Here is a 24334-nt window from a genome sequence, read left to right as displayed (position 1 = left end):
ACTTTAACGGACATGTTGACCGGCGGAACATTTTTTACGGAAACTCTGCCGCACGGTCCCCTCGTTCCTTGGAAGAGGCGGAGAGGTGGGTGTTTTTCATCTGCTGGTGGACTACCTGAGAGATACAGCAGGAGAACACGCCGTCCACCGCGGAGAATAAACAGAAGGGCAACCATGGCAACCATGCTCCGGGGTCTTCTTCGCTGCTTTTGGTGTATTTCGGGCGGCAGCAGCGCCACTTACAGGCCTGACATATGTACTACATCGTTTCCAGCATATCCAGCGGTCTTGTGTGAACGGACACGTTAATGAATCGAATATGTGTGAAATTAAGCCTTTTTTGCGCTTGCGTATGCGTTTTACCGTGTGGGGCCGGGGTCTAAGCCAAACTCTATCCGGTCACAGAGATCTGCTATTTTAAAGTAAAGTAAACACATATAGACCCTAAATATAGTCTATATTAAGAACGAGAAAAGTCTGAACATATATATCCTTTTTTGTAAACATATGACAAATGTGTGAGGGTGATGACGTCAGAGCACCGTCTTATGTGCCAGGGCTTAGCCCCGGACAGCCCCAGCCCAATTGAACCCCTGGGTATTTGTGAGGGAGCTCCTATATGGCATTACCCCGCTGAAGCTCTCAAAGTTTAACATATTTCATTGTTCAAAGTTTTGTCAATTGTTTTGTTTATTGGTCAAATACTGGTTTCTAATGTTTTCTGAGGAGTTTTACTGGAATGAAAGAGCAAAGAGTCTACAGAAGCAAAAAAGCAGCATACTGCATTAAACCTGACCTTCACAGAGAGGTTGAAGTTCATGTGGAAAGGAGGCTTCAGTAGTCTGTCTGCACTCTGTTTAGTTTTGCTATCTTACAATCAATATAGTACATGTGAGGAAAGTGTGTTGCCAATGTAACCGGTTAGAACTCAAAGTTGCGATGAGGTCTTAAAATGTATGGAAAGGGTCTTAAAAAAGGTCTTAAAAGGTATTAAATTTGACTTCGGGATTCCTGCATATACCCTGTCCATGTTGCTCTGGATCCCTGAGCAGGACGTCCAGATGAAGCTGCCTCCACTCAGTCCAAGGCCCGGCTCCCAGCCTCCAGCAGCCCCACGAGGACACGACCGGATTCAGAACTTCTTTGATCAACACAGCTTCATATCTCACTCCAGAACTCTCCAGAGGCATCTCTCTGAAGAGTCTGTTTGGAAGTGGATCACTTTCTTCCTCACTTACTGGGTTCTTCATCTTGCAGGTGAAGGACTTCACGTCTCCATGCTCTTTCCTGGTGATGGGCATGTCTCTCCTCGACTCTTTCCACTCTCCATCCCCGGTCTTCCAGCTGTAAGTGACGGGTTCAGCCCCGGTGGTGTCCCCCTCACAGCTCAGGGTACATTGTTCACTTTCATGGCTGCATTTCAGCGGGGCGATCCATACCTCCGGCTTGGGAACATCTTTGATCACTAAAACGTTGTATGTCACTTTTTGCACGTTGTTGTTAACCTCCACTGAATACACACCCTCTTCCTCTTTGGTCATTTTCTCCATAGATAAACGTCCAGAGACTATGTCCAGTTTGATGTTGTTTCTGTTATGGGCCAAAGGAAGCAAATCTTTCAACCAATCTGCCAGAATACTCTCTTGAAACTTCCACTGGATGGAGGTGATCGGATCGGAAGGAGCAGGCCTCAAGTCCAGCATCACGTGACCGCCTTCCCTGATGAACATCTCCTCAGTAGAAGCAGAGCGAAGAGAGGCCAAAACCAGCAGAGAAACCACCAACACTTCCCCCATGTTCACAGCTCAGTGCAGGACTGAGAGAGGATCTGTTTCACCTCAGCATCAGCCTCTCAGTTCTGTGGCTTTCTGAGACAGCATTGCACATGCTCTTTGTGTAATCGCTAGATTGAATGACAGCGCCCTTTTTAATATTGAAGTTCCTCTTTAGGGCCACCTAGGAAAAAGTATTAGAGTTGGAAACGTATTGTTGGAGTTCAAACTTCAAACTTTGAATCCTGAGTCAAGTAGATAGTACATATTAAATACATGAAAGCTCGGGTAATTTTGGAGAAACCAGCTCGAGTGCGCTAGAATTTGAAAGTACACAGCCGAAAAAAATCTGCCCCTTCCTTCAGACTTCCTTACAGAGCCCCTCCTCCAACACACACGAACGCGCACATGACCAATGAGGGCACGAGATAAGTTTGTGCACAGATGGAAGGCTGACAGGCAGGTAGGCCATCCAGTTACTTTAGCCGGGCCGGCTCAGATGATTGGTCGTGCTTTTTACAGCGCCACGGCTTCCACAGATGAAAAGTTTGTATGTATTTATTGTCAAAGCACTTCAGATATTTATTGCTATCGGGATGTTAAGAGCATTCCATGGAATATAACAAAAAGTGTATCTCGAGCCGGTTTCTCAAACTTACCGACCCCACCTTTAATGGAGAAACAAGAACTTAATACAAAATGAACAGCGTTAAAGAAAAAGAAACCAGTAGTCATGTTTTAGGTCTTACGCTGGATACAATATTAAATTGGGAAAATATCTAATATATAATGTTTTTATGGCAGAAGTGGACATTATTCTCATCAGAGCTACGTGTTTGGAGTGACTCACAAGTGTTAAGTTGTGGCTTGAATATCAGCATAAAAAACACACAAACATTTCCATTTCCCGATCGAAAGATGGACCAAAGAATAAAATGAGACGTCCAATAATTAGGTTTTCAACTGTTTACTGTTTACATAGATCGTCCCCAGAGACACAGTACACATTGGAATACTATGATTGCATACACGATACAAAATTGGCATCTCAATATCTTATAGAATATATTTATTTTTAACACTACACCTGACATCTTAACTTTAGAGGTAAAGAGGAAGGCACACGAGGTTATGAGGAACACATAAAAAAAAAAGTGGATTTAAATGTGAAATGACCACATTCACTTTACAGCATTTCCTGCTTTGTGGTAACACCAGTGTGCAAACTTCTTCCCTCTGTTACAGGGAAATGTGTGTTTGGGTCATTTAACTGATTACAGAATTCTTGGTATCAAAATCCGGACATAGAGAACATGAAAAGAAGAAATAAATAAATATGAATCATCGTAAAATCAACTGGTCCCGTCGGACTTACAAAAATATGTCCCAGCATGCATTTCACCCTCAGTCTGTAGTGCTGCATGATTACAGCTCAAACACTTATAAGGAATTGAGCAAATGTACTATATTAAACATCTGCTTGCTGTCGCTACATGTGACTCTCTTTGCTCGTCACTTATCGTCGTGTTTAATGAAGATTTTTCTTGTTACAAGCATTCAATTTAAGGCTGGTGAATGTTTTCTCTCCAGTGTTTTTACTCTTATCATCAAATAAATGCACTAAGAATGCGATAAGCGACAGAAAAACCTGAAATTAAACCAAATTAGGCCGTTATTATTATTTCTAACTGAAGAGTTATGTAAACTTTAGTGCAGTGGAAACTCTCTTATTAGCTTTTTGGTCATGCATTAACCTTTTGAGAGAAACATTGGGATTTTAGCCTTTGCAGACCATTCACATGCACTGAAACACACGCTAAGAGGAAACTCCAGAGAGCATAACAGGAGCTGTTTAAGAAAAACCTGCAGCACTTTTTAGTTTGGAGATGAGTTTGAGTGGGACACTTCCTGTACGTTTGAGCAGATTTTGAGAAATTGTTATTCAATAGTCAGTTTTATGATGTAAAAAAAAAAAAATTAGATTTGAATGTTTCACGAAAGAAAAAGGTACATATACATTTGTGTTTATTTGTGCATGGAAAGGCAATTGGCAGATCAGACTTCCAGAAATCATTAACTCCTTAAGTCAATGAGAAAAGGTTGACACAGTAGTCAAAATATAAAATGTCATTCGATTTAAACTTCCATAAAAGGAACGCTACCACAAATGCTGGTCAGTCATAGTTCATAGAAAGAAGGTAGGCGGGAATCAGCAGGTCAGACTGTAAGAAAATGAAATATTGGAAAGTCTGTGTATCGTTACGTGTTTCCACTCTCGAGGACGTTCAGGACGGAGACACGAGAGAAAGATTGAATCGTTCCCCTGAAGAATGATTGTGGTCCCTATAAATCTAACCTGACTGTATGTTCGGGAATGTTTGGCGTTTGTGAATGCATCGTGTCGCTAAACTTTATTTAGAAAAACCTGTGAGTAGCAAGTTGGACTTCCCACTTCTCTGGCATCTCTGGAATGTAATTAAAGTCACATACGTGTCTTTGTCGCCCGGTGTACCTCCAGGTAAGGCACAAACACCGTGTTAATGTTCAGGAAATAGAATACAAAAGGCAGTTTGGCGACTGTGTTTTCCCGTGGAGTCACACACAAGAGGAGCAGATGATCACACCTTCGCCCTGGAGGCAGAGCAGCTCCCTGACCGTGTGTGTTCAGAGACGAGAACGTGGTGATCAGTAGTCCTTCGAGGTAATTACAAAAAGGGACAGGTCACCGTTTCTCTGGTGCAGCAGCTTCATAAGGAATCATGTGATGAAGGCCTCACTTGTGGTTCGATTTCAGTTTGTCATCTTCGTACAAAAGAGCCTGAGGGGAGAGAAAAGACACGGTTCATGAGAACGATGACAAAGAGATGCAGCGTCCAATCACAACTCACTATCAGAGATCTTTTCTGGGATTGGAGATCTCAAAAACAATAGGAGAGAACATGGAGTACAACTTTCTGTTAAATATGTGCCGTGTGTGTGTGTGTGTGTGTGTGTGTGTGTGTGTGTGTGTGTGTGTGTACCTTGCTCTCCAGCACTCTGCAGTGTGTGTCGTTGCTCAGCTCCTCCAGAGTGTCGACTGCTGGTCTGTTCAGAGTCTCCGGCAGCAGGAGGCCGAGGCAGCCGGCCGAGAAGCCGCTGAGGCAGAACACCGTGAAGGGCATGGAGGTGTGGAGAGCACGCTGCCACACACACACACACACACACACACACACACACACACACACACACACACACACACACACACACACACACACACACACACACACACACACACACACACACACACACACACACACACACACACACACACACACACACACACACACACACACACACACACACACACACACACACACACACACACACACACACACACGTTAATCTGTGGTTTGACTTTAAGATCAGTTCATAAATCACCAGTTAGATGAAAAACATTATACTTCCTGATCTGAAGTTGAACTTTACTACTTTTAAAAGACTGAAATATAAAAAAATTATCCCGCATTTAATTTTGGATTTCTTTTACGTTTCTTATTTATATTATTAATAGACATTGTTAATAAAGGGGCTATACATGATGCTACCAAACCACCACTAGGAGGTGCTATATGATAAAGTTTAAGTTACACCGGCTGCCAGCACCCAAGGTCAGAGCACAGAGTTTCAATTTGCTCGGTTTCAGGGGAGATGTATACTTTAAAGTCTTTAGTTACTTCAGCAGATGTGCCGGACAACTCACGGATGTTATGTTATGTATACATTATTTAAATTGGGTTGGATAAAGTAGTTATTTTAAGAAGCAGAGTATAGGTTATTCTATTCATCATTGGACTCATAACTCAAAGTAGGTCCAAACATAACGTATACATGTATTTGAAGGCCAATGTCTTCTCTAGTTTTAACCTGGATAATAATACTGTAACACTGGAAGTGACTAAGTGGGGCTTTGTCATTTTGGGCGGGTTTCAACATGACTGATCTCATACTTTTTCCACTTCCGAGGAGCTGAATTGTGCCGATCATGTTTCAGCGTCCTGAAGGCATTCACGTGTCAAATCAGGTCAAAGTCTGAGGCACTCATGTTTACCTGACTTAGCTCTCACTGAGATATGTAATGTTTATGTGCTAGACTGGCTGCTACTTTCCAAACAACTTAAACAATAGATACTTATAATCAATAGACGAACATAAACAAGACAGAAAAATAAGAATCCATTGAAAGAATTATGTTTTGAAGTAAAATAATCGTATCTCTTTAAAAGGTTTTGTACGTTTTTCTTTAGCTATTCTTGTAGTTCCTGTTTCTGCTTTTACTCTTGCGTGTTATTCTTCATGTGCGTTTACTTCCCTTTTAAAATATTTTCTTAGTTATATCTTTGTTCTGCGGCAACTGCTGAATTCCCCCTGAGGGAATCACCGTATTTCCCTTATTATGCGTCATAAAGGGACTTTTCTTCCACAGACCAACTTATAAAACCTTTGTGTTCTAACACCTAGTCAAAGATGGTTCAGAAAGGAGTGTACAAGTTTGTCATGTTTCTCAGAAAAAAATAATAATAATTCACTTCAATGCAGTTGCAATGTCGCCTCAGTGATGATGATGCGTGATGACAAAATGTGGAAATGAATAAAGTGATGTAGTCTAAACGGAAAAGAGGACCACTGTTCTAAGTGTACGCTCTTGTTGTAACAAAGACACATTGTTTTAGTTCCTATTTGCTCTCTAATAAAGGTTATTGCAGGTCACAGATGACACACACACACACACACACACACCATGGAGGGAACAAACGGAGCAAGAATTCCTCCAACTCTGCAGGCCATGGAGCAAACTCCCAAACCAGCGTTCCTGAAAAACACACAATGGAGTCATTAAAGGAAAGCACACAAGTGTAATGTGTGGGTATCATTGAACATGCAGTGTGTGTGTGTGTGTGCGCGCGCGCGCGCGTGCGTGCGTGCGTGCGTGCGTGCGTGCGTGTGTGTGTGTGTGTGTGTGTGTGTGTGTGTGTGTGTGTGTGTGTGTGTGTGTGTGTGTGTGTGTGTGTGTGTGTGTGTGTGTGTGTGTGTGTGTGTGTGTGTGTGTGTGTGTGTGTGTGTGTGTGTGTGTGTGTGTGTGTGTGTGTGTGTGTGTGTGTGTTAAGCTCACCTGATGACTGTCGGGTAGAGTTCGGAGGTGTAAACGTAGGCGATGTTGAACGCTGCGCTGACCATCAGTTTTCCTAGAAGCGCCAGCGACGTAACGCTCAGCAGAGTCCCTGCAAACACAGATTCCACGGATCAGATGTAATCAAACGGAAGCTAACTTGTTGCTTCATCTGTTTTCGAAGACCTCTTTATAAAGAAATTGGCCATTTTGATGCTGCAGAACTTTGCAATTGTGATTATTGTGGAAATTCAGGGATGTACTGAATGTAATTATGAATGACGCTTTGCATTTATTGAGTCAAATGTGAAGACATGTTCAAGAAGAGATGAACCCTTAAAGGGCCTTAAAATACTTGATTATTTGGAATAAGAATAAAAGAAAAATAGCAAAAGAGAAGAATTACATAAGAGTTTAAATACAGAGTTCCTAACTTGGCATCAGAGGCTCATCAGTTCTCGTCAAGATCATTTTAAATCTTAAAGAGGAAATACAAAACAAAGAGTCTCACATACTTTGGGATCCTAAAAATAACAGCTGGTATTAGTCGGATACATTTTGACAGCCCAGCCCTTGGGTTTCTTTCCTCTCACACTTCCTCCACAGTTGTGCTCGGATGTGTATTTCTCTGTTTAACCCTTATGGTGTGTTCGGGTCTCCCATGACCTGTTTCAAGTTCAAATGATATAATAACTACCCTCTAGGTTTTTTTTATCGGAACAAGGCTTCTTGATATCCTCCACAACAGATATACAAACTCTACAAAACGGATTTTTTTAAATGTCTGAAGGTCTCAAAAAAAAAAAAAGTGTATAATTTGGTGTTGGGGTCTGGGCACAACGGTGACTCGAGGTCAAATTTGGCCCAATCAAGATTCATCTTTGACTTTAGACACCCCTCCTCCACCCCCTTCATCAACTGTAACAAAAATGTTAAGTCTATTATAGTCAGATAACATCATTATCCACTCTCTTCACTATAAGGAATATAATGAGTGAATTTGAATCACATTTTTTACTTAAATATGTGGTGTGATGTGTTTTGGGGCCATAAAATCTCAACCCGTCTGATGTTATAAACTACAGGCCTGTCTCTCTCCTCCCGTTCCTGTCTAAAACACTTGAACGCGCTGTCTTTAAACAACTCTCCTGTTATCTCCATCAGAACAACATTCTGGATCCGCACCAGTCTGGTTTCAAGGCAGGTCACTCAACAGAAACTGCTCTCCTTGCTGTCTCTGAGGAACTGCTCACTGCTAAAGCAGCATCCCTCTCCTCTGTCATCATCCTTCTGGACCTGTCTGCTGCATTCAACACGGTGAATCATCAGATCCTCCTTCACACTCTCCAAGAAATTGGAGTTTCAGGCACTGCACTTTCCCTTCTCACCTCATACCTCAAAGACCGCACCTACAGGGTAACTTGGAGAGGGTCCGAGTCCGACCCTTGTCAATTAACTATAGGGGTCCCTCAGGGCTCTGTTCTTGGTCCCCTCCTCTTCTCCTTGTACACAAACTCGCTCGGATCTGTCATTAGCCCGCATGGTTCTTGATACCACTGCTACGCTGACGACACCCAATTAATTCTGTCCTTTCCCCGCTCAGAGACCCAGGTCGTCACACGCATCTCTGCTTGCCTAGCAGACATCTCTCAGGGGATGTCTGCTCACCACCTCAAGCTCAACCTTGACTAGACTGAACTGCTTTTCCTTCCGGGAAAAGATTGTCCCACTCTTGACCTAAAAATCAACATCGGCACCTCTGTTGTTTCCCCGACTCAGACTGCAAGGAATCTGGGTGTGACCCTAGATAACAAACTGTCCTTCACTGCAAACATCGCTGCAACAACCCGCTGCTGCAGATACACGCTTTACAACATCAGGAGGATACGTCCCCAGCTGACCCAGAAAGCAACGCAGGTTCTGGTCCAGGCTCTCGTCATCTCACACCTAGACTACTGCAACTCCCTCCTGGCTGGTCTACCTGCATGTGCCATCCGACCTCTGCAGCTCACCCAGAATGCAGCGGCTCGTCTGGTCTTCAACCTTCCTAAATTCTCCCACACCACGCCGCTCCTCCGCTCCCTTCACTGGCTTCCAGTAACTGCTAGAATCCACTTCAAGACACTGGTACTTGCGTACCATGCTGCGAATGGATCTGGCCCTTCCTACATCCAGGACATGGTTAAACCGTACACCCCAGCACGTGCACTCCGCTCTGCATCAGCCAAACAGCTCGCTGCACCCGCACTGCGAGGGAGACCCAAGTTCCCAAACACGTGGGTTTGCTATCCTGGCTCCAAAATGGTGGAATGAGCTCCCCATTGAAATCAGGACAGCAGATAGCTTACACATCTTCCGGCGCAGACTGATAACTCATCTCTTTGGACTCCACTTCGAGAGATAGAATTACTAACAAAGCACTTCTATACTAATAAAGGGCTGGCTTATCTAAAGCCAGTTGAGTAGCACTTGAAATGTTTGGCTCTATGAAACCTGATATACTTATATGATTCTGTTTTCTTCAAGTTTGTATTTTCCTGGTCGAACGCACTTATTGTAAATCGCTTTGGATTAAATCGTCAGCTAAATGCAATGTAATGTAAAAATAAAATTACAACAGGATTGTACGGTTATGAATGCATTATAAGTTAGTTATGATGTAGTTAAAACAAAATTGGATGATAGTCATTATCTTTGAGTGTTTTGGACTGAGATAAATCATGGCTCAGAATTGACCCGCGAACACCATGAACGGTAACAGCTTTCGAACACAAGGGTTAAGAGGTCTCAGAGTCTCACCTGTGTTTTCAGGGACGAACATCGTGCAGAGGCAGGCGCATCCCGCCAGACCCAGGAAGCTGGCCATGCTCTTCCTCCTCCCCGCCCTGAAGAAAAGACACACTTATCACCAGGACATCTCACAGCATTACGGCATTACATTTCATTTAGCTTTTATCCAAAGCAACTTGCATCCAGTGCTATCAACCACGCACCGGAACAAATGCTGCTCCAAAAACAAGTCAAACAATATTGAAAACAAGCTGTTTTCACTTGAAATAAGTAGAACAATCTGCCAATAGAACAAGTGAACATGTGCTTGGTAAGATGTCTTGAAATAAAAAGGGATATTCAGATAAATCAGATCTTGTAATTATCTGGAGAACTCATTTTGAACTATATTTGACCAGAATCAGGAAATGTTGTTACGATATAAGCCGCAAATGCTCAAAAGTGTTCTGTGTTCTGATATCAGTTGGTGATTTTCTAATAGATATGTCAATAAATATGTGTTTCATCTGAGATACAACTCAAAATAAGATTTTTTGACTTAACAAGATGATGCATTGTCTAAAAACAAGACCTGATATCTCACTGCAGTGTTACTTCTGAAGTTAGTATGTCTTATCAGGTGTAGAGACATATTCTGACTAGATATTAGACACAGATACTTGGCAAGATTTTGAGTTTTTGTAGTGTAGGGATACATTCAGATCTAAAATAATCCTGCACGAACATTAGCTTCTAGAGTTAGAATCAGCATTTCATGAATAAGAACTCCAGAAAGCGAATAACTGAGGGCCATAAAGTCGTGTTCATGTAGAAAAAGGCCAGAAGCAGATGTAATACTAATAGCCTATAGGCCTACACAGATACTGATATTGCATAAAAACGATCTGACACATTCAGCGCATTGTGTCGACATATCTTTGTGAAATCATCAGGAAATGATCTGTGCCATCTGAGGTCTCAGTAGATTGAGGAAAGTTGATACAAAGATAACTGAACACAGATAATGGTAAAATATACGTGTAAAAGTCAGCGGATTATGAGAACATGAATCCAGAAAGTTAAGAGACACGAAGGCCAAAGCAAGTTGAATCAAGCAGGAAGTAGACTGATGATGTTTCAATGCTTTATTAACATTGAGAGCTGCAGCGGTTAAATAAGTTAGTAAGTAAACTTTAGTGCACTGAAGAAACCTGTGACTGTAAGGTAACAAAAAAGCTTTTCAAACATGAAAAACTTCCCCAGATCAAACATTAAAGAGTGTGTGTGTGTGTGTGTGTGTGTGTGTGTGTCTCACCAGTGTTTGTTGATGAAGTAAATGCAGAGTGGGTAGGCGGGCAGCTCCACGAGGCCGTACATCGCTACGTTAACGTAACGATTCCCCGACGACTCACTGGCACCGAGAGTCAGGCCGTAATAAACCAGACTGCACGCATACCTGCAACACACACACACACACACACACACACACACACACACACACACACACACACACACACACACACACACACACACACACACACACACACACACACACACACACACACACACACACACACACACACACACACACACACACACACACACACACACACACACACACACACACACACACACACACACACACACACACACACACACACACACACACACACACACAATATATAAAAATCAAATAGCAACTATGATAATAAACACAGGAACAGATTTTAGAAGCGATGCGTCTGTGGGGTTTCGTTTCCTATTTCTATCTTGATTTGTTTTCAGTAATAACTTGGATGTGCGGCACACTCTGCTCTTTGACCTTTCTCTTGTTTGCATCCTGCAGGGGAGTGTGTTTACTGTAAACTGTGCAGCAGAAAGCACTTCAACTATTTCAACTGTGGGAACTATCAGAATAATTAGTACTTAGAATAGACTCTCTGTCTGTACACACAAACTGACAGATTGACCATAACGTGGACTTTGACTACTTTGGTCAAATAAGGAAGACAGTTTGAGAGCTCAATGAGGATGTCGTGTTAACCAAACATAAAACCAAACGGTTCAACAGATAACATTTGAGATTAAGAAGTTGGTTGTTAATCTTGAGCAGCAGTGATGAAGGAAGAGAGCAACCGGACCACAGGGCGGTTGAGAGAATTGAAACATGAAGATGGGTGTGTCTGTATTACATAGCTCTGCTGCAACTGAAATATCAATTCAGAGAAAAAGAAACTCCATAAGTTCATTCTCAGAGTCTGGAAATACCTTGAATCTCCTTCTAGCATTTAAAAACAAAACAAAGAAGCAAACATCTTACTCATTTAAGGACAGACGGATATAGACAGATAGGACAGCATCAAATATGCAACGTTTATGGGATCAAACGCAGAACTGCTACGGTTTATGTACTTTTTAAAACTCAACTGTAGCATTAGTCACAAGATGTTCGTTTCCTGAGCGAGCTTTGTCAAACAAGCTGAACATGTTGCCAGAATGCTGTGGGGAACATGACTGTCTGTGTAAAGAATGTGTGAGCAAGAGCTATTAAACATTACTTCAGCAGACTGACGCTGTTTCAAATAATCAAGAAGCTTTATTCATGAAGTTGACATTTAATTCTGAATCAATATTTGAACCCTGTGAAGCTTTTTTATTTGTTTACCCAATGTGTATTCTTTCTGATTATAAAAAGGGATGTGAGCAAAGTATCACATAAAGATTAAGTTTCACTTGGCAGAAGTACTCATATCTTGTACTTGAGTAAAAGTAGAAGTACTCAGATCTTGTACTTGAGTAAAAGTAGATGTACTCAGATATTGTACTTGAGTAAAAGTAGAAGTACTCAGATCTTGTACTTGAGTAAAAGTAGAAGTACTCAGATATTGTACTTGAGTAAATATAGAAGTACTCAGGTCTTGTACTTGAGTAAAAATAGAAGTACTCAGATCTTGTACTTGAGTAAATATAGAAGTACTCAGGTCTTGTACTTGAGTAAAAATAGAAGTACTCAGATCTTGTACTTGAGTAGAAGTAGAAGTACTCAGATATTGTACTTGAGTAAAAATAGAAGTACTCAGATCTTGTACTTGAGTAAAAATAGAAGTACTCAGATCTTGTACTTGAGTAAAAGTAGAAGTACTCAGATCTTGTACTTGAGTAAAAGTAGAAGTACTCAGATCTTGTACTTGAGTAAAAATAGAAGTACTCAGATCTTGTACTTGAGTAAAAGTAGAAGTACTCAGGTCTTGTTCTTGAGTAAAAGTAGAAGTACTCAGATCTTGTACTTGAGTAAAAGTAGAAGTACTCATGTCTTGTACTTGAGTAAAAGTAGAAGTACTCAGATCTTGTACTTGAGTAAAAGTAGAAGTACTCATATCTGGTACTTGAGTAAAAGTAGAAGTACTCAGATCTTGTTCTTGAGTAAAAGTAGAAGTACTCAGATCTTGTTCTTGAGTAAAAGTAGAAGTACTCAGATCTTGTTCTTGAGTAAAAGTAGAAGTACTCAGATCTTGTTCTTGAGTCAAAGTAGAAGTACTCAGATCTTGTACTTGAGTAAAAGTAGAAGTACTCAGATCTTGTACTTGAGTAAAAGTAGAAGTACTCAGATCTTGTTCTTGAGTCAAAGTAGAAGTACTCAGATCTTGTTCTTGAGTCAAAGTAGAAGTACCAGAGTGTAGGAATACTCTGTTACAGAAAAAGTCCTGCATTCAAAAATGTTCCTCAGGTGAAAGTAGAAAAGTATTATCATCAAAATCTAGTGAAAGAAGCGACAGTAAAAGTAGTGATTGTGCAGATTGGTCCATTTCAGAATAATATATGATATGTTTTATAATGATTGATCATGAAAGTGTTCTCAAAGCTGGTAAATTATCTGATCTAACTTTAGATCAGATAATAATAATATAATTATATGGAGAATATGTTTTTCTTGGAAAAGACTTCTTGGCATATCAGCCCTAGACCTCTTTTTACCTTCAATGGCCAAAACACAAAAACCAGCTTCATCAAAACCTATATTAAAGCTTTGAATGTAAAGAAAATGACACGAGGTATAAGTGAAAAAGGACCGAAGTAGCAGTATTTCTAGTAATAATATTTGAGTAGTGGGAGTAACCGCTCTGATTTGAGTCGTTTCAGCACCGTGATGCATGTGTTTATTTCTTCTTCTGTGGTGGAGGAACACTCACCAGACATACATGAGCACAATGGTCCTGAGGCGGAGGACGGGATGGAACCATAACTGCAGGACCCCCGCTCCTCTGTTGCCATGGTTATCGCCTTTAGCGGCGCGGCGCAGCGTGAGGTTTTTGGAGGGGTTTCCGTTCCTCAGAGCTATGTAGCGCAACACCTTTTAAAAGACCGGACAGAGAAACATATCACAGCAGCTTTATCAAAGAGTTTCAGATGTTTCAAAGATTCTCGTTCTTGCCTATATTTTTATAAACACGTCAACATGGTTTACAGAACTTAGTTGTGGCATAAAGCATATTGTGATTGGTTCAAATCTTGAGTTTTTCTCCAATAAATTCACAACTTCAGTCTCGAAAAAAAAATTGTATTTTATGTAAGTATTACTCCCCTGCTTCATCTGGGAAATCCATTGAAATTAAAGTAAAAACAATCTACTTTTGAAGGAACAAATATGATCAGATCCGACATAGCAAAGGGTCCTTGCCACAAAAAATACCCACTAACATTGTTAACTGTCATTTCTATTATAATTTGTAAAACTTTAAATCAACAAATATCCTACTTTCTTCCTTTAGAAATGTTTTATTGGTCGACTATCTCCTTATGTTTTGGATTTACCTTAAAGGGGACCTATCATGTCTCTTCTCCATCAACATGTGTCCCCTCTTCTTCATGTCTCTTCTACATCAACATGTGTCCCCTCTTCTCCATGTCTCTTCTGCATCAACATGTGTCCCCTCTTCTCCATGTCTCTTCTGCATCAACATGTGTCCCCTCTTCTTCATGTCTCTTCTACATCAACATGTGTCCCCTCTTCTCCATGTCTCTTCTACATCAACATGTGTCCCCTTTTCTTCATGTCTCTTCTACATCAACATTTGTCCCCTCTTCTCCATGTCTCTTCTACATCACCATGTCTCCCCTCTTCTTCATGTCTCTTCTACATCAACATGTGTCCCCTCTTCTCCATGTCTCTTCTACATCAACATGTGTCCCCTCTTCTCCATGTCTCTTCTACATCAACATGTGTCCCCTCTTCTTCATGTCTCTTCTACATCAACATGTGTCCCCTCTTCTCGATGTCTCTTCTACATCAACATGTGTCCCCTCTTCTTCATGTCTCTTCTACATCAACATGTGTCCCCTCTTCTTCATGTCTCTTCTACATCAACATGTGTCCCCTCTTCTCGATGTCTCTTCTACATCAACATGTGTCCCCTCTTCTTCATGTCTCTTCTACATCAACATGTGTCCCCTCTTCTTCATGTCTCTTCTACATCAACATGTGTCCCCTCTTCTCCATGTCTCTTCTACATCAACATGTGTCCCCTCCTCTTCATGTCTCTTCTACATCAACATGTGTCCCCTCTTCTTCATGTCTCTTCTACATCAACATGTGTCCCCTCTTCTTCATGTCTCTTCTACATCAACATGTGTCCCCTCTTCTTCATGTCTCTTCTACATCAACATGTGTCCCCTCTTCTTCATGTCTCTTCTACATCAACATGTGTCCCCTCTTCTTCATGTCTCTTCTACATCAACATGTGTCCCCTCTTCTTCATGTCTCTTCTACATCAACATGTGTCCCCTCTGTGGAAAGAGACTCTGAAAGTTTCAGGAACAAAGATTCTCTCTCTTTTTGATCCATTTCTATAAAAACCTGTCTGAAAATGAGCTGATCAGATTTTGGCCACTTTATGATGTCATAACGTTTTTTGGCTTGTGTAACCATTAGCCAATCAGCAACCAAGGTAACCCCCCCCTTGAGTTTTTCTCCCAGAAATTCACGAGTTCAGTCTCGAAAACAGTCTTTTATGTAAGAATGACTCTCCTGCCTCATCGGTAAATTCATGAGAAGAAAACTTGCACATCCAATGAAATTAAAGTAATAAAAACTCACTTTGAAGGGAGAATAACAAATATGATCTGATCTGACATTGCAAAGGGAAGCCATTTAGGTCCTTGCCAAAAACAAAAAAAGATATACTAACATTGTTGACTGTCATTTTTATGATCATTTTAACACTTGAATCAGAAAATAATCCACTTTTCTTTAAAAAAAAAAAAAAAAAAAAGGTATTGTCTACTCTCCCTCTCCCTTGTTGTTTTACCTTCAATGGTCCAAACACACCGTACAGCACTAGAGTTTTAAATTCACTCAAACGGACCCATATATCAGATTTATTGGAGTGTATTTACCTCTTCAGCTCGGTCGGTCTGACCCTGAGAGAACAGCCAGCGAGGAGACTCTGGGAGGTTTCTGCAGAGAGAGAGAGATTAATGGATTTGCACAAACACGTCTTTCTGGATGTTAAGTTGAAGAAAGAAGGGTTTTAATATATGTACAACTTCACAACCGCAGCTTATAGAAGAAAAAAACCCATGATAGAAACGTGAAGGTCATTTTAAAAGTGGCTAATTGTCAATAAAAACCGATAGCATTTCTATAACAACCAGATAAGTCAACATTTAGCAAAAATTTGAAGTTTTTATTTTTTCCTTCAGTTTCCATTCATTTCTGTGCAGTAGAAATGTTTTATTAAGCATCAAAATAAACATTTGCATTAATTAGTGCTTAGCATTTCTTTATATTTTTTGTTTTGAAATCTGGTGGAATACCTTTATCGTGGAGAGTGTGCTTGAACTAAAGCAAACAAGGGTTGTCAGCACAAATGTTAAACAAGAGAACAAACGTGTCTTTGTTTTGCTTTTATGTGGCTGCATAAACTCTCTCTCTCTCTGTGGGAAAAATCTCCCTCGGTTTGAGCTTGAATCTCAGGATCCATGTCTCTGTGATCCTCTCCAGAATGGAAGGAGTCATCACATACAGAGCATCAGCTAGTTCCTGAGCAGTGTCCTTCACATGCTGATATCCAAGAGAGGGAGTTCCTCAGTCACAAGATGGAGGAATACCGGGTCTAGTAGGTAATCATACATCCTGTCATGAACAAAATACTATGTTTGTTCTCAAAATGTTGGCTTTTTTCTGAAAATCCCAAAATTCAGACTTTCTCAAAATCAAATTTGGACTTTTCCCTCAAGATTCTAACTTTTACCAACAAATCTGACTTTCTCAAAATCCTGACTTTTTCTCAAAATCCTGACTTTTACTCAAAATGCTGACTTTTTCTCAAAATGCTAACTTTTATTCAAAATGCTCACTTTTACTCAAAATTCTAACTTTTATTTAAAATGCTGACTTTTACTCAAAATGCTGACTTTTTCTCAAAATCAAAAAATTCTGACTTTTACCATTTTTTTTAAACTTTTACAATTTCTTTTGACTTTTCCTAAAAATTCGGACTTTTTCTCAATATTCTGGAAGTAGTCATCACATACAGAGCATCAACTAGTTCCTGAACAGTGTCCTTCACATGCTGATATCCAAGAGAGGGAGTTACACAGTCACAAGATGGAGGAATAGAAAGCAGTATTCAATGTTTACTTCAGATTAGCTCCACGTCAGAAATGATCATGCTTGTCATATGTCTCTCTCCATAGAGGCTGAATCATCATGTTAATCACATAGCTATCATATGCCTCAAACAGTCCTGATGCTCTTCTAGGTAATCACACATCCTGTCATGTTCACAGCTACAGTTGGGATACCTTTGATATCGTGTGACTCTAATATTGGAAGAGAGTACATTCAGTATTTCCCCAACACTCTCTGAAGTCTTACTCACACGGACAGCAGGAAGAAGAGGACCCCGGAGGAGTTGGCCACGATTGCCAGGGTCCTCCACGGCCGGATGAAGTAACCCAGCGCTCCGAACAGGGCGATGCCGACTGCAAAACTTATGCTGGTCAACGTCCCTGAGGAGGAAATAAAAAAAGGATAATTCTGTGGTTAGAGGGACTGCACTGTAACAGCGGCACGGCAAAATCAACAATGGGACAGTTTAGTATCACTAAACTCCATATTAAAGTAAGCAAACAGCAGCGAACAGTCCCACTTCTAGGAATCTAGGGTCATTGTAGGTGATAAAAAAAAATACAAAATAATAGAATAGCAGGGTAATGTTCTGAGAAAACTATTCTGAATTTCCGAGGTTAATAATAATAATAATAACTAGGATTTATATAGCGTCTTTCAAGAAACCTAAGGCCGCTCGACAATACATCGAGGGGCCGTGGGGGGGGGGACTAAACCTTCACATTTACAGTGGCAAATACACGAGAAAGCCAAAAATGTAGAGAAAATAATTTGAGTTTTTCCTGGGATTAAAAAGAAATACATTTCCTGCATTTTTTTTTTCTGGGATTATGAAGTCACGATTTTTAGTACAACAAATAAATCGGGAATTTTATTTTACATGAATCAAAATCGCTTGGTTCATATATTGGATTTTATTTTCCAATGATTTTGTCATTATATACATTTACCACTTTAACCTCCTTCCTCTAGTAACGTCATGTTTTAAAAAAAAAAGGTCATGGCCCTTATGCCACGTCGTACACACGATTAATCACAACTAAATCCTGTCATAATCCAATATGGTTTTATCAATAAACTCAAGTTATATTCAAGTTAAATGAATATCTAAGAAGAAAAGCAGCGAATGGTCCCGTCTCTTTACCTGACATATATCCAAATAAAAATGATCAACTTAATTAGCAAGTGAAAAGAACCAGGACTTCATAAAGACAGAGTGATGCATGATGGGATTGTTTTGGTGTTTTCCGTACCGGTCATGGCCCAGTAGGATTTCCCCACGTATTCCTGAGTGAGCACGAAGCAGACGAGGCCGATGCCGCCGTTCATCAAACCGACGAGGAGGCGCGACACGGCGAACACCTCGTAGCTCGGAGCGAAGGCCGTGACATAACCGAAGATCACCTCGAAAAACAAAACTGGGACGAAGAGAAAGAGATTACAATTAAATACATTTACACGAAAGGAATTCCTCTACTACCCCTACTTCCCGTGAAATTATAGTTCTAAAAACCCAATTGTTTTTGTCCCCTGGCCTATCATACTGTTTCTCATCAATATATCACAGGTCTCAGATATATACAGAGCCTGTCTCTGATTGGCTGAAACACCAAACAGATCATTGCAGCATTACCCATAATCCCCTCTGTTTCAGCCCTGTTTCCAAAGTGCTGATTCTCTGTCTGTAGCTTTAGATGAAAATAAGGAGCCCCTCCCCACGCCCCTCTGAGAGACATTTGGTTACACAGAACTCAATGGTGCTCTAGGAGGAGATTCAGGTGATAAGGGGGGGGGGGGGGTGGGGGGGGGTTACCTTGGTTGCTGATTGGCTAATGGTTACACAAGCCAACACATCGTTATGACATCATAAAGTGGCCAAAATCTGATCAGCTCATTTTCAGACAGGTTTTTATAGAAATGGATCAAAAAGAGAGAGAATCTTTGTTCCAGAAACTTTCAGAGTCTCTTTACACAGAGGGGACACATGTTGATTTAGAAGAGACATGAAGAAGAGGGGACACATGTTGATATAGAAGAGACATGAAGAAGAGGGGACACGTGTTGATGTAGAAGAGACATGAAGAAGAGGGGACACATGGTGATGTAGAAGAGACATGAAGAAGAGGGGACACGTGTTGATGTAGAAGAGACATGAAGAAGAGGGGACACATGTTGATGTAGAAGAGACATGAAGAAGAGGGGACACGTGTTGATGTAGAAGAGACATGAAGAAGAGGGGACACATGGTGATGTAGAAGAGACATGAAGAAGAGGGGACACGTGTTGATGTAGAAGAGACATGAAGAAGAGGGGACACATGGTGATGTAGAAGAGACATGAAGAAGAGGGGACACGTGTTGATGTAGAAGAGACATGAAGAAGAGGGGACACATGTTGATGTAGAAGAGACATGGAGAAGAGGGGACACTGTTGATGTAAAAGAGACATGGAAAAGAGGGGACACATGTTGATGTAGAAGAGACATGAAGAAGAGGGGACACATGTTGATGTAGAAGAGACATGAAGAAGAGGGGACACGTGTTGATGTAGAAGAGACATGAAGAAGAGGGGACACATGTTGATGTAGAAGAGACATGAAGAAGAGGGGACACGTGTTGATGTAGAAGAGACATGAAGAAGAGGGGACACATGGTGATGTAGAAGAGACATGAAGAAGAGGGGACACGTGTTGATGTAGAAGAGACATGAAGAAGAGGGGACACATGGTGATGTAGAAGAGACATGAAGAAGAGGGGACACGTGTTGATGTAGAAGAGACATGAAGAAGAGGGGACACATGTTGATGTAGAAGAGACATGGAGAAGAGGGGACACTGTTGATGTAAAAGAGACATGGAAAAGAGGGGACACATGTTGATGTAGAAGAGACATGAAGAAGAGGGGACACATGTTGATGTAGAAGAGACATGGAGAAGAGGGGACACATGTTGATGTAGAGGAGACATGAAGAAGAGGGGACACATGTTGATGTAGAAGAGACATGAAGAAGAGGGGACACATGTTGATGTAGAGGAGACATGAAGAAGAGGGGACACATGTTGATGTAGAGGAGACATGAAGAAGAGGGGACACATGTTGATGTAGAAGAGACATGGAGAAGAGGGGACACATGTTGATGTAGAAGAGACATGAAGAAGAGGGGACACGTGTTGATGTAGAAGAGACATGGAGGAGAGGGGAAAGCACTTTGTCACTGTGTTTGAAAGGTTCCAAATATATCAAATATATAAAGTGTATTAAATGTATTATAGATATTCCCCACCTGTCAGGTAAACAGGTCTCCTGCCGATCTTATCGGAGAGAGGCCCGAAGAAAACGTTCCCGAACAAAAGCCCGGCGAAGAACAGCGACCCGGCGAGGCTGACCTTATAGGCCTGCTGCTTCACCAGAAACCACTGCCACCAAACCAGAGGAAAGGTGGATTTACTGACCTGTTTTGGTTTGTTTTGCTCAAAATACAAACTATTATTTTCCATACAGTATGCAAACAAACATGGCTGATTGTATACCTTGAATCCAAAGACAGCTTTTTAAGTACAAATAGCAAACGATAGACAATAACTAAGCAAATAAGTATTCAACTGGAAATAATGCATAACTATCAACAACACTCAGTGGACCAACATACCATTCAAATACAACATGATAACACTAAAAGCTGACTGAAAGACGGAGATACATATAAAACTATTTCTGGATGAAACTGATAATGCACAGTTGGTACTTTGGTATCTTTAACGGATGCTTTGAGTTGGTTTGAATGATTAAAAAAGCCAAACTGAAATGCAATAACACCAAAAACACACTGACAACAATGAATGTGTTTATAGAAAAATGTGTAAAACTGGTTATAGCTTTTAGATAACACATTTAAAAACAAGAAAATTAGCAAAGATAACTTTAAACGACTTTAAATACATCGTTTTATATATATATATATAACTATTTCTGTACTTCATGGATAATGCCTGTGATCTCCGTCTCTCTCACCTCGGTCACTATGGAGTCGATGTCCTCAGTGAAGACGACGCGTTGCAGGCCGGACGAATCTCCGTCCTGAGGCTCGAGGTGATACTCCGGAGTAGATCCAACCAGAACGATCAGCATGGACTGACAGGCCATATACACCTGAGACAACACAGGTAGAATAGAATCCTGTATTGTCATTAAGGTACAATGAGATGAGTAGATCTAATCCTTTTTTTTTAAGGTGCCATCAAAAATACAAAAAACAAACAAAGAGACGTACAGCATTCAGGAGAAGACAACATACTAACAACAAGCATTCATACTTCAATATGCAGATACAGTTTAAAGTGCAGGAATATATCGGCTTAAAGCTCCCATGTCATGCTTGTCTGGTTAGTACCCGTCCCCTTGTGTGTTATGAAGGTTTCTCTGCATGTAAACGGTCTGCAGAGTCTCAAACCCTCAAAGTACACCCTGTAGCGAGTAAAACTCTAACACAGGAAAGACCTGTCTGTGCTGCCCCAGAACGCCTCGTTGGACATTTCTCTTTTTCCATTGTTTACTTCCTGGGTATAGTGAGGTGTTTCGGGTATAGTGACAATGTCCGCGGAGCCGTTACGTTTGGACCAATCCGCGGACTTCCTCACACACACACACACACTCAGCGGGACGTTGCGAGGCTCAGCCTGGGCACACACACAAACTCCCAGCCAGGCTTCGGGTGTGTGTGTGTTTGGGGCTGGGTTTCGCTGTGTCTCGCTGTGTCTCGCAGATGGCCACTGGGCTCACGGGGGGGGGGGGGGGGGGGGCAGGAGCTCCAACAAGCCGTTTAGGACAGAGAGTGAATACACATTCTATACAGAGATGCTGTATGAGAAACCAATGTGAGTTTGGAAAATTGCACAATATACATTTATTTTAGTAGACCTCAACAATGGAATTATGATCAGTAGAAATGGCCATGACATGGGATCTTTAAGTAAAAATAAATAGGTTTGAATGTGTATACAAAAAGTATATATATATATATATATATATATATATATATATATATATATATAGTGTCAGTGCAAGCTGGAGTTTAGTGCAATTATTGTTTTGGGGAAGAAACTGTCTTCCTAAACTAAGTCTGTTTGTCTGTATTTGTAAAGACAGTACATACTGTAATGCAGAAGAGCTCCATACAAATGGCTGCAATGGGCAACAAATGGATACTATGATTGAACCACTTGTTAACCAGCGAGGGGGGATGCATTCTGACCAAAAAACATCAAATGTAAGAGATTAAAGTTGTACAGTTATGAGATAAATTCAAAGAAATGAATGAAATGTACTCCTGTGATAAACCCTTGATAACCAGCTGATGCAAAAACTAATTAATTGTCCAAATTATGATCCATACAGTACATCTTATAATCTTAATACTAACATACTTTTACTTAGGGAAGGTTTTCAATGCATGACTTTCACTGTAGTGTTTTCAAAGTGTTATCAATTAACCACTCTTAAAGAAATGCTATAATATCCGGTCTTTAATCCAATGTTTTATTGTTTCTATGTTCAGTTTAGCATCATGGAAACTTTTGTCATTGTGAAATTTAACAACCACTAGCTAGAGGGAGGGTTGGCTTAACCAAAAGGGAAGTTTTGCCAAACGTAATTTGCATAATGCAATATTTACAATGAAATGTGGCATGAGTCCAAATACAGTGCGATTGGGAAATGAATTGAAGCTGTTTTTGAATATGTGGCTTGTTGCAATAAATTCGGGACATGTATGAAGTGGCTATAGCCTATTTTTCTTTAATTAAAGGTCAACTTTCTTTAATTACAAGTTCATTGTGAGGAAGTTGGCGATTCAATTTGGTAATGGTGGCATGCAATACATACCACGTGGGGAATTACTTCAAAAATATGTAGTAATAAGTGGGTTTTGTGATAACTTTGGCCTAAGTTTGGGCTTTGTTCTTACAACATTATGTAAACATTTTGGACTTCGTGTGAAAGTACCCGGATGTGTTGCTCGTACGTCATGTTGAAAAAAGAGGTTCAATACAATACATTTATGTAAAAACAAGCTTTGTATAGTGTGCCGAATTAAAGAATAAGAAGTCAATAATTTAAAAAAGTGTTTAATTAAAGGCAACTTTTTGTGTAAAGTTACAGATAAACCATGCAACACTAAAATCTCAGTTTTTCGAAATGAAGTTCTCTGTCGTGCAGAGTGAGCTTGGTCAATTATAAGCAACAGCTGCAGGCACAAAGCTGCTAACATGTTGCATTTATCTCACAGTTAAATTGTATTTTCTTGGTCCACATTTGAAGGTTTTAAAAGCCCCCTTGTAAAGCCACGTAGCGCTATTTCACCCGCTGTTGTTGCAGGGACAGTTTCCGCCACTGCTGCTTGTTTTCATATATAAATGTATATTTGTTTTAATGCACAAACCTGTGTGAGAACAAGCACAGCCACCGCCCGCTGCTGGTAGGGTCCAAATTCGCCGACAACTTGAAAAGCTTCTTCTAAATCCATCCCAGGTTGGACGGCCAGGCGGTTCTCTGTGTGTTAGCATCACCACCACCACCACTAACAAAGAGTAAATAAAGGGGTGTGTGTGCGCCTGTGTGAGTGGTGACAGAGCAAGAGAGAAATCCGCACTCACTTCCGGGTTGGTCTTGCTGTCAAAACAGAAACTGTTTTATTCAGTCTTTCTTCGTCCCTCAGAGGAGAAAATGTACATGTGTGACAGCAAGTAGAGAGACAAAGATAGCTTGATATTAATTAAGAAGTATGCAACAAAAACAAAAGATGAAAGATACATGTTAAAATTACACTATTTACTATTTAAGATTCAAGATTCAAAGGTTTGGTTGTCAAAGCTACTGTGTAGAAATGGCAATGAAATTCTTCTGACCTGAGCTCCAACAATGCAACATATATAATCAAACACACATCAAATACCAGTAACAGTATGAGATAACGCAAGTGAAAGAAATACAGGTGCACATCCATTTATGGTATATACTGAAT

At 40.7% G+C, this 24334-nt stretch overlaps 2 protein-coding genes across 2 annotated transcripts; both read right to left on the bottom strand.

The window, feature by feature from the left end:
- Positions 1-980: 980 nt before the first annotated feature.
- LOC307044669 (CD48 antigen-like) lies at positions 981-2585 on the bottom strand (the record flags this gene model as incomplete). The annotated part of the gene is made up of 1 exon (XM_079689980.1): positions 981-2585. The coding sequence occupies exon 1, from the start codon at positions 1794-1796 to the stop codon at positions 981-983; it is 816 nt and encodes a 271-aa protein (XP_079546106.1). The 5' UTR covers positions 1797-2585.
- Positions 2586-2723: 138 nt separating this feature from the next.
- On the bottom strand, positions 2724-23911 carry slc22a15 (solute carrier family 22 member 15). The gene is made up of 13 exons (XM_079687529.1): positions 23753-23911; positions 21328-21465; positions 20600-20732; positions 18571-18735; positions 17568-17697; positions 16081-16141; positions 13878-14038; positions 11003-11143; positions 9718-9803; positions 6922-7030; positions 6549-6621; positions 4793-4951; positions 2724-4590 (listed from the first exon to the last, which is right to left on the bottom strand). The coding sequence occupies exons 1-13, from the start codon at positions 23834-23836 to the stop codon at positions 4546-4548; spliced, it is 1485 nt and encodes a 494-aa protein (XP_079543655.1). The 5' UTR covers positions 23837-23911; the 3' UTR covers positions 2724-4545.
- Between the last annotated feature and the right edge of the window lie 423 nt (positions 23912-24334).

This window comes from Notothenia rossii, assembly GCF_949606895.1.
Source record: "Notothenia rossii genome assembly, chromosome: 6".
Lineage (NCBI taxonomy): Eukaryota > Metazoa > Chordata > Actinopteri > Perciformes > Nototheniidae > Notothenia > Notothenia rossii.
This window is presented reverse-complemented; position numbering and strand designations above follow the sequence as displayed.

What these genes read in the sequence shown, in the direction of transcription:
- slc22a15 (XM_079687529.1), bottom strand. Translation starts at nt 23,836, where the DNA reads ATGGATTTAGAAGAAGCTTTTCAAGTTGTCGGCGAATTTGGACCCTAC. An exon ending in GTTCGTCCCTGAAAACACAG is followed by an intron (nt 7,031 to 9,717) that starts GTGAGACTCTGA and finishes CTGTGTTTGCAG; the next exon opens with GGACTCTGCTGAGCGTTACG. An exon ending in CTCTACCCGACAGTCATCAG is followed by an intron (nt 6,622 to 6,921) that starts GTGAGCTTAACA and finishes TGTGTTTTTCAG; the next exon opens with GAACGCTGGTTTGGGAGTTT.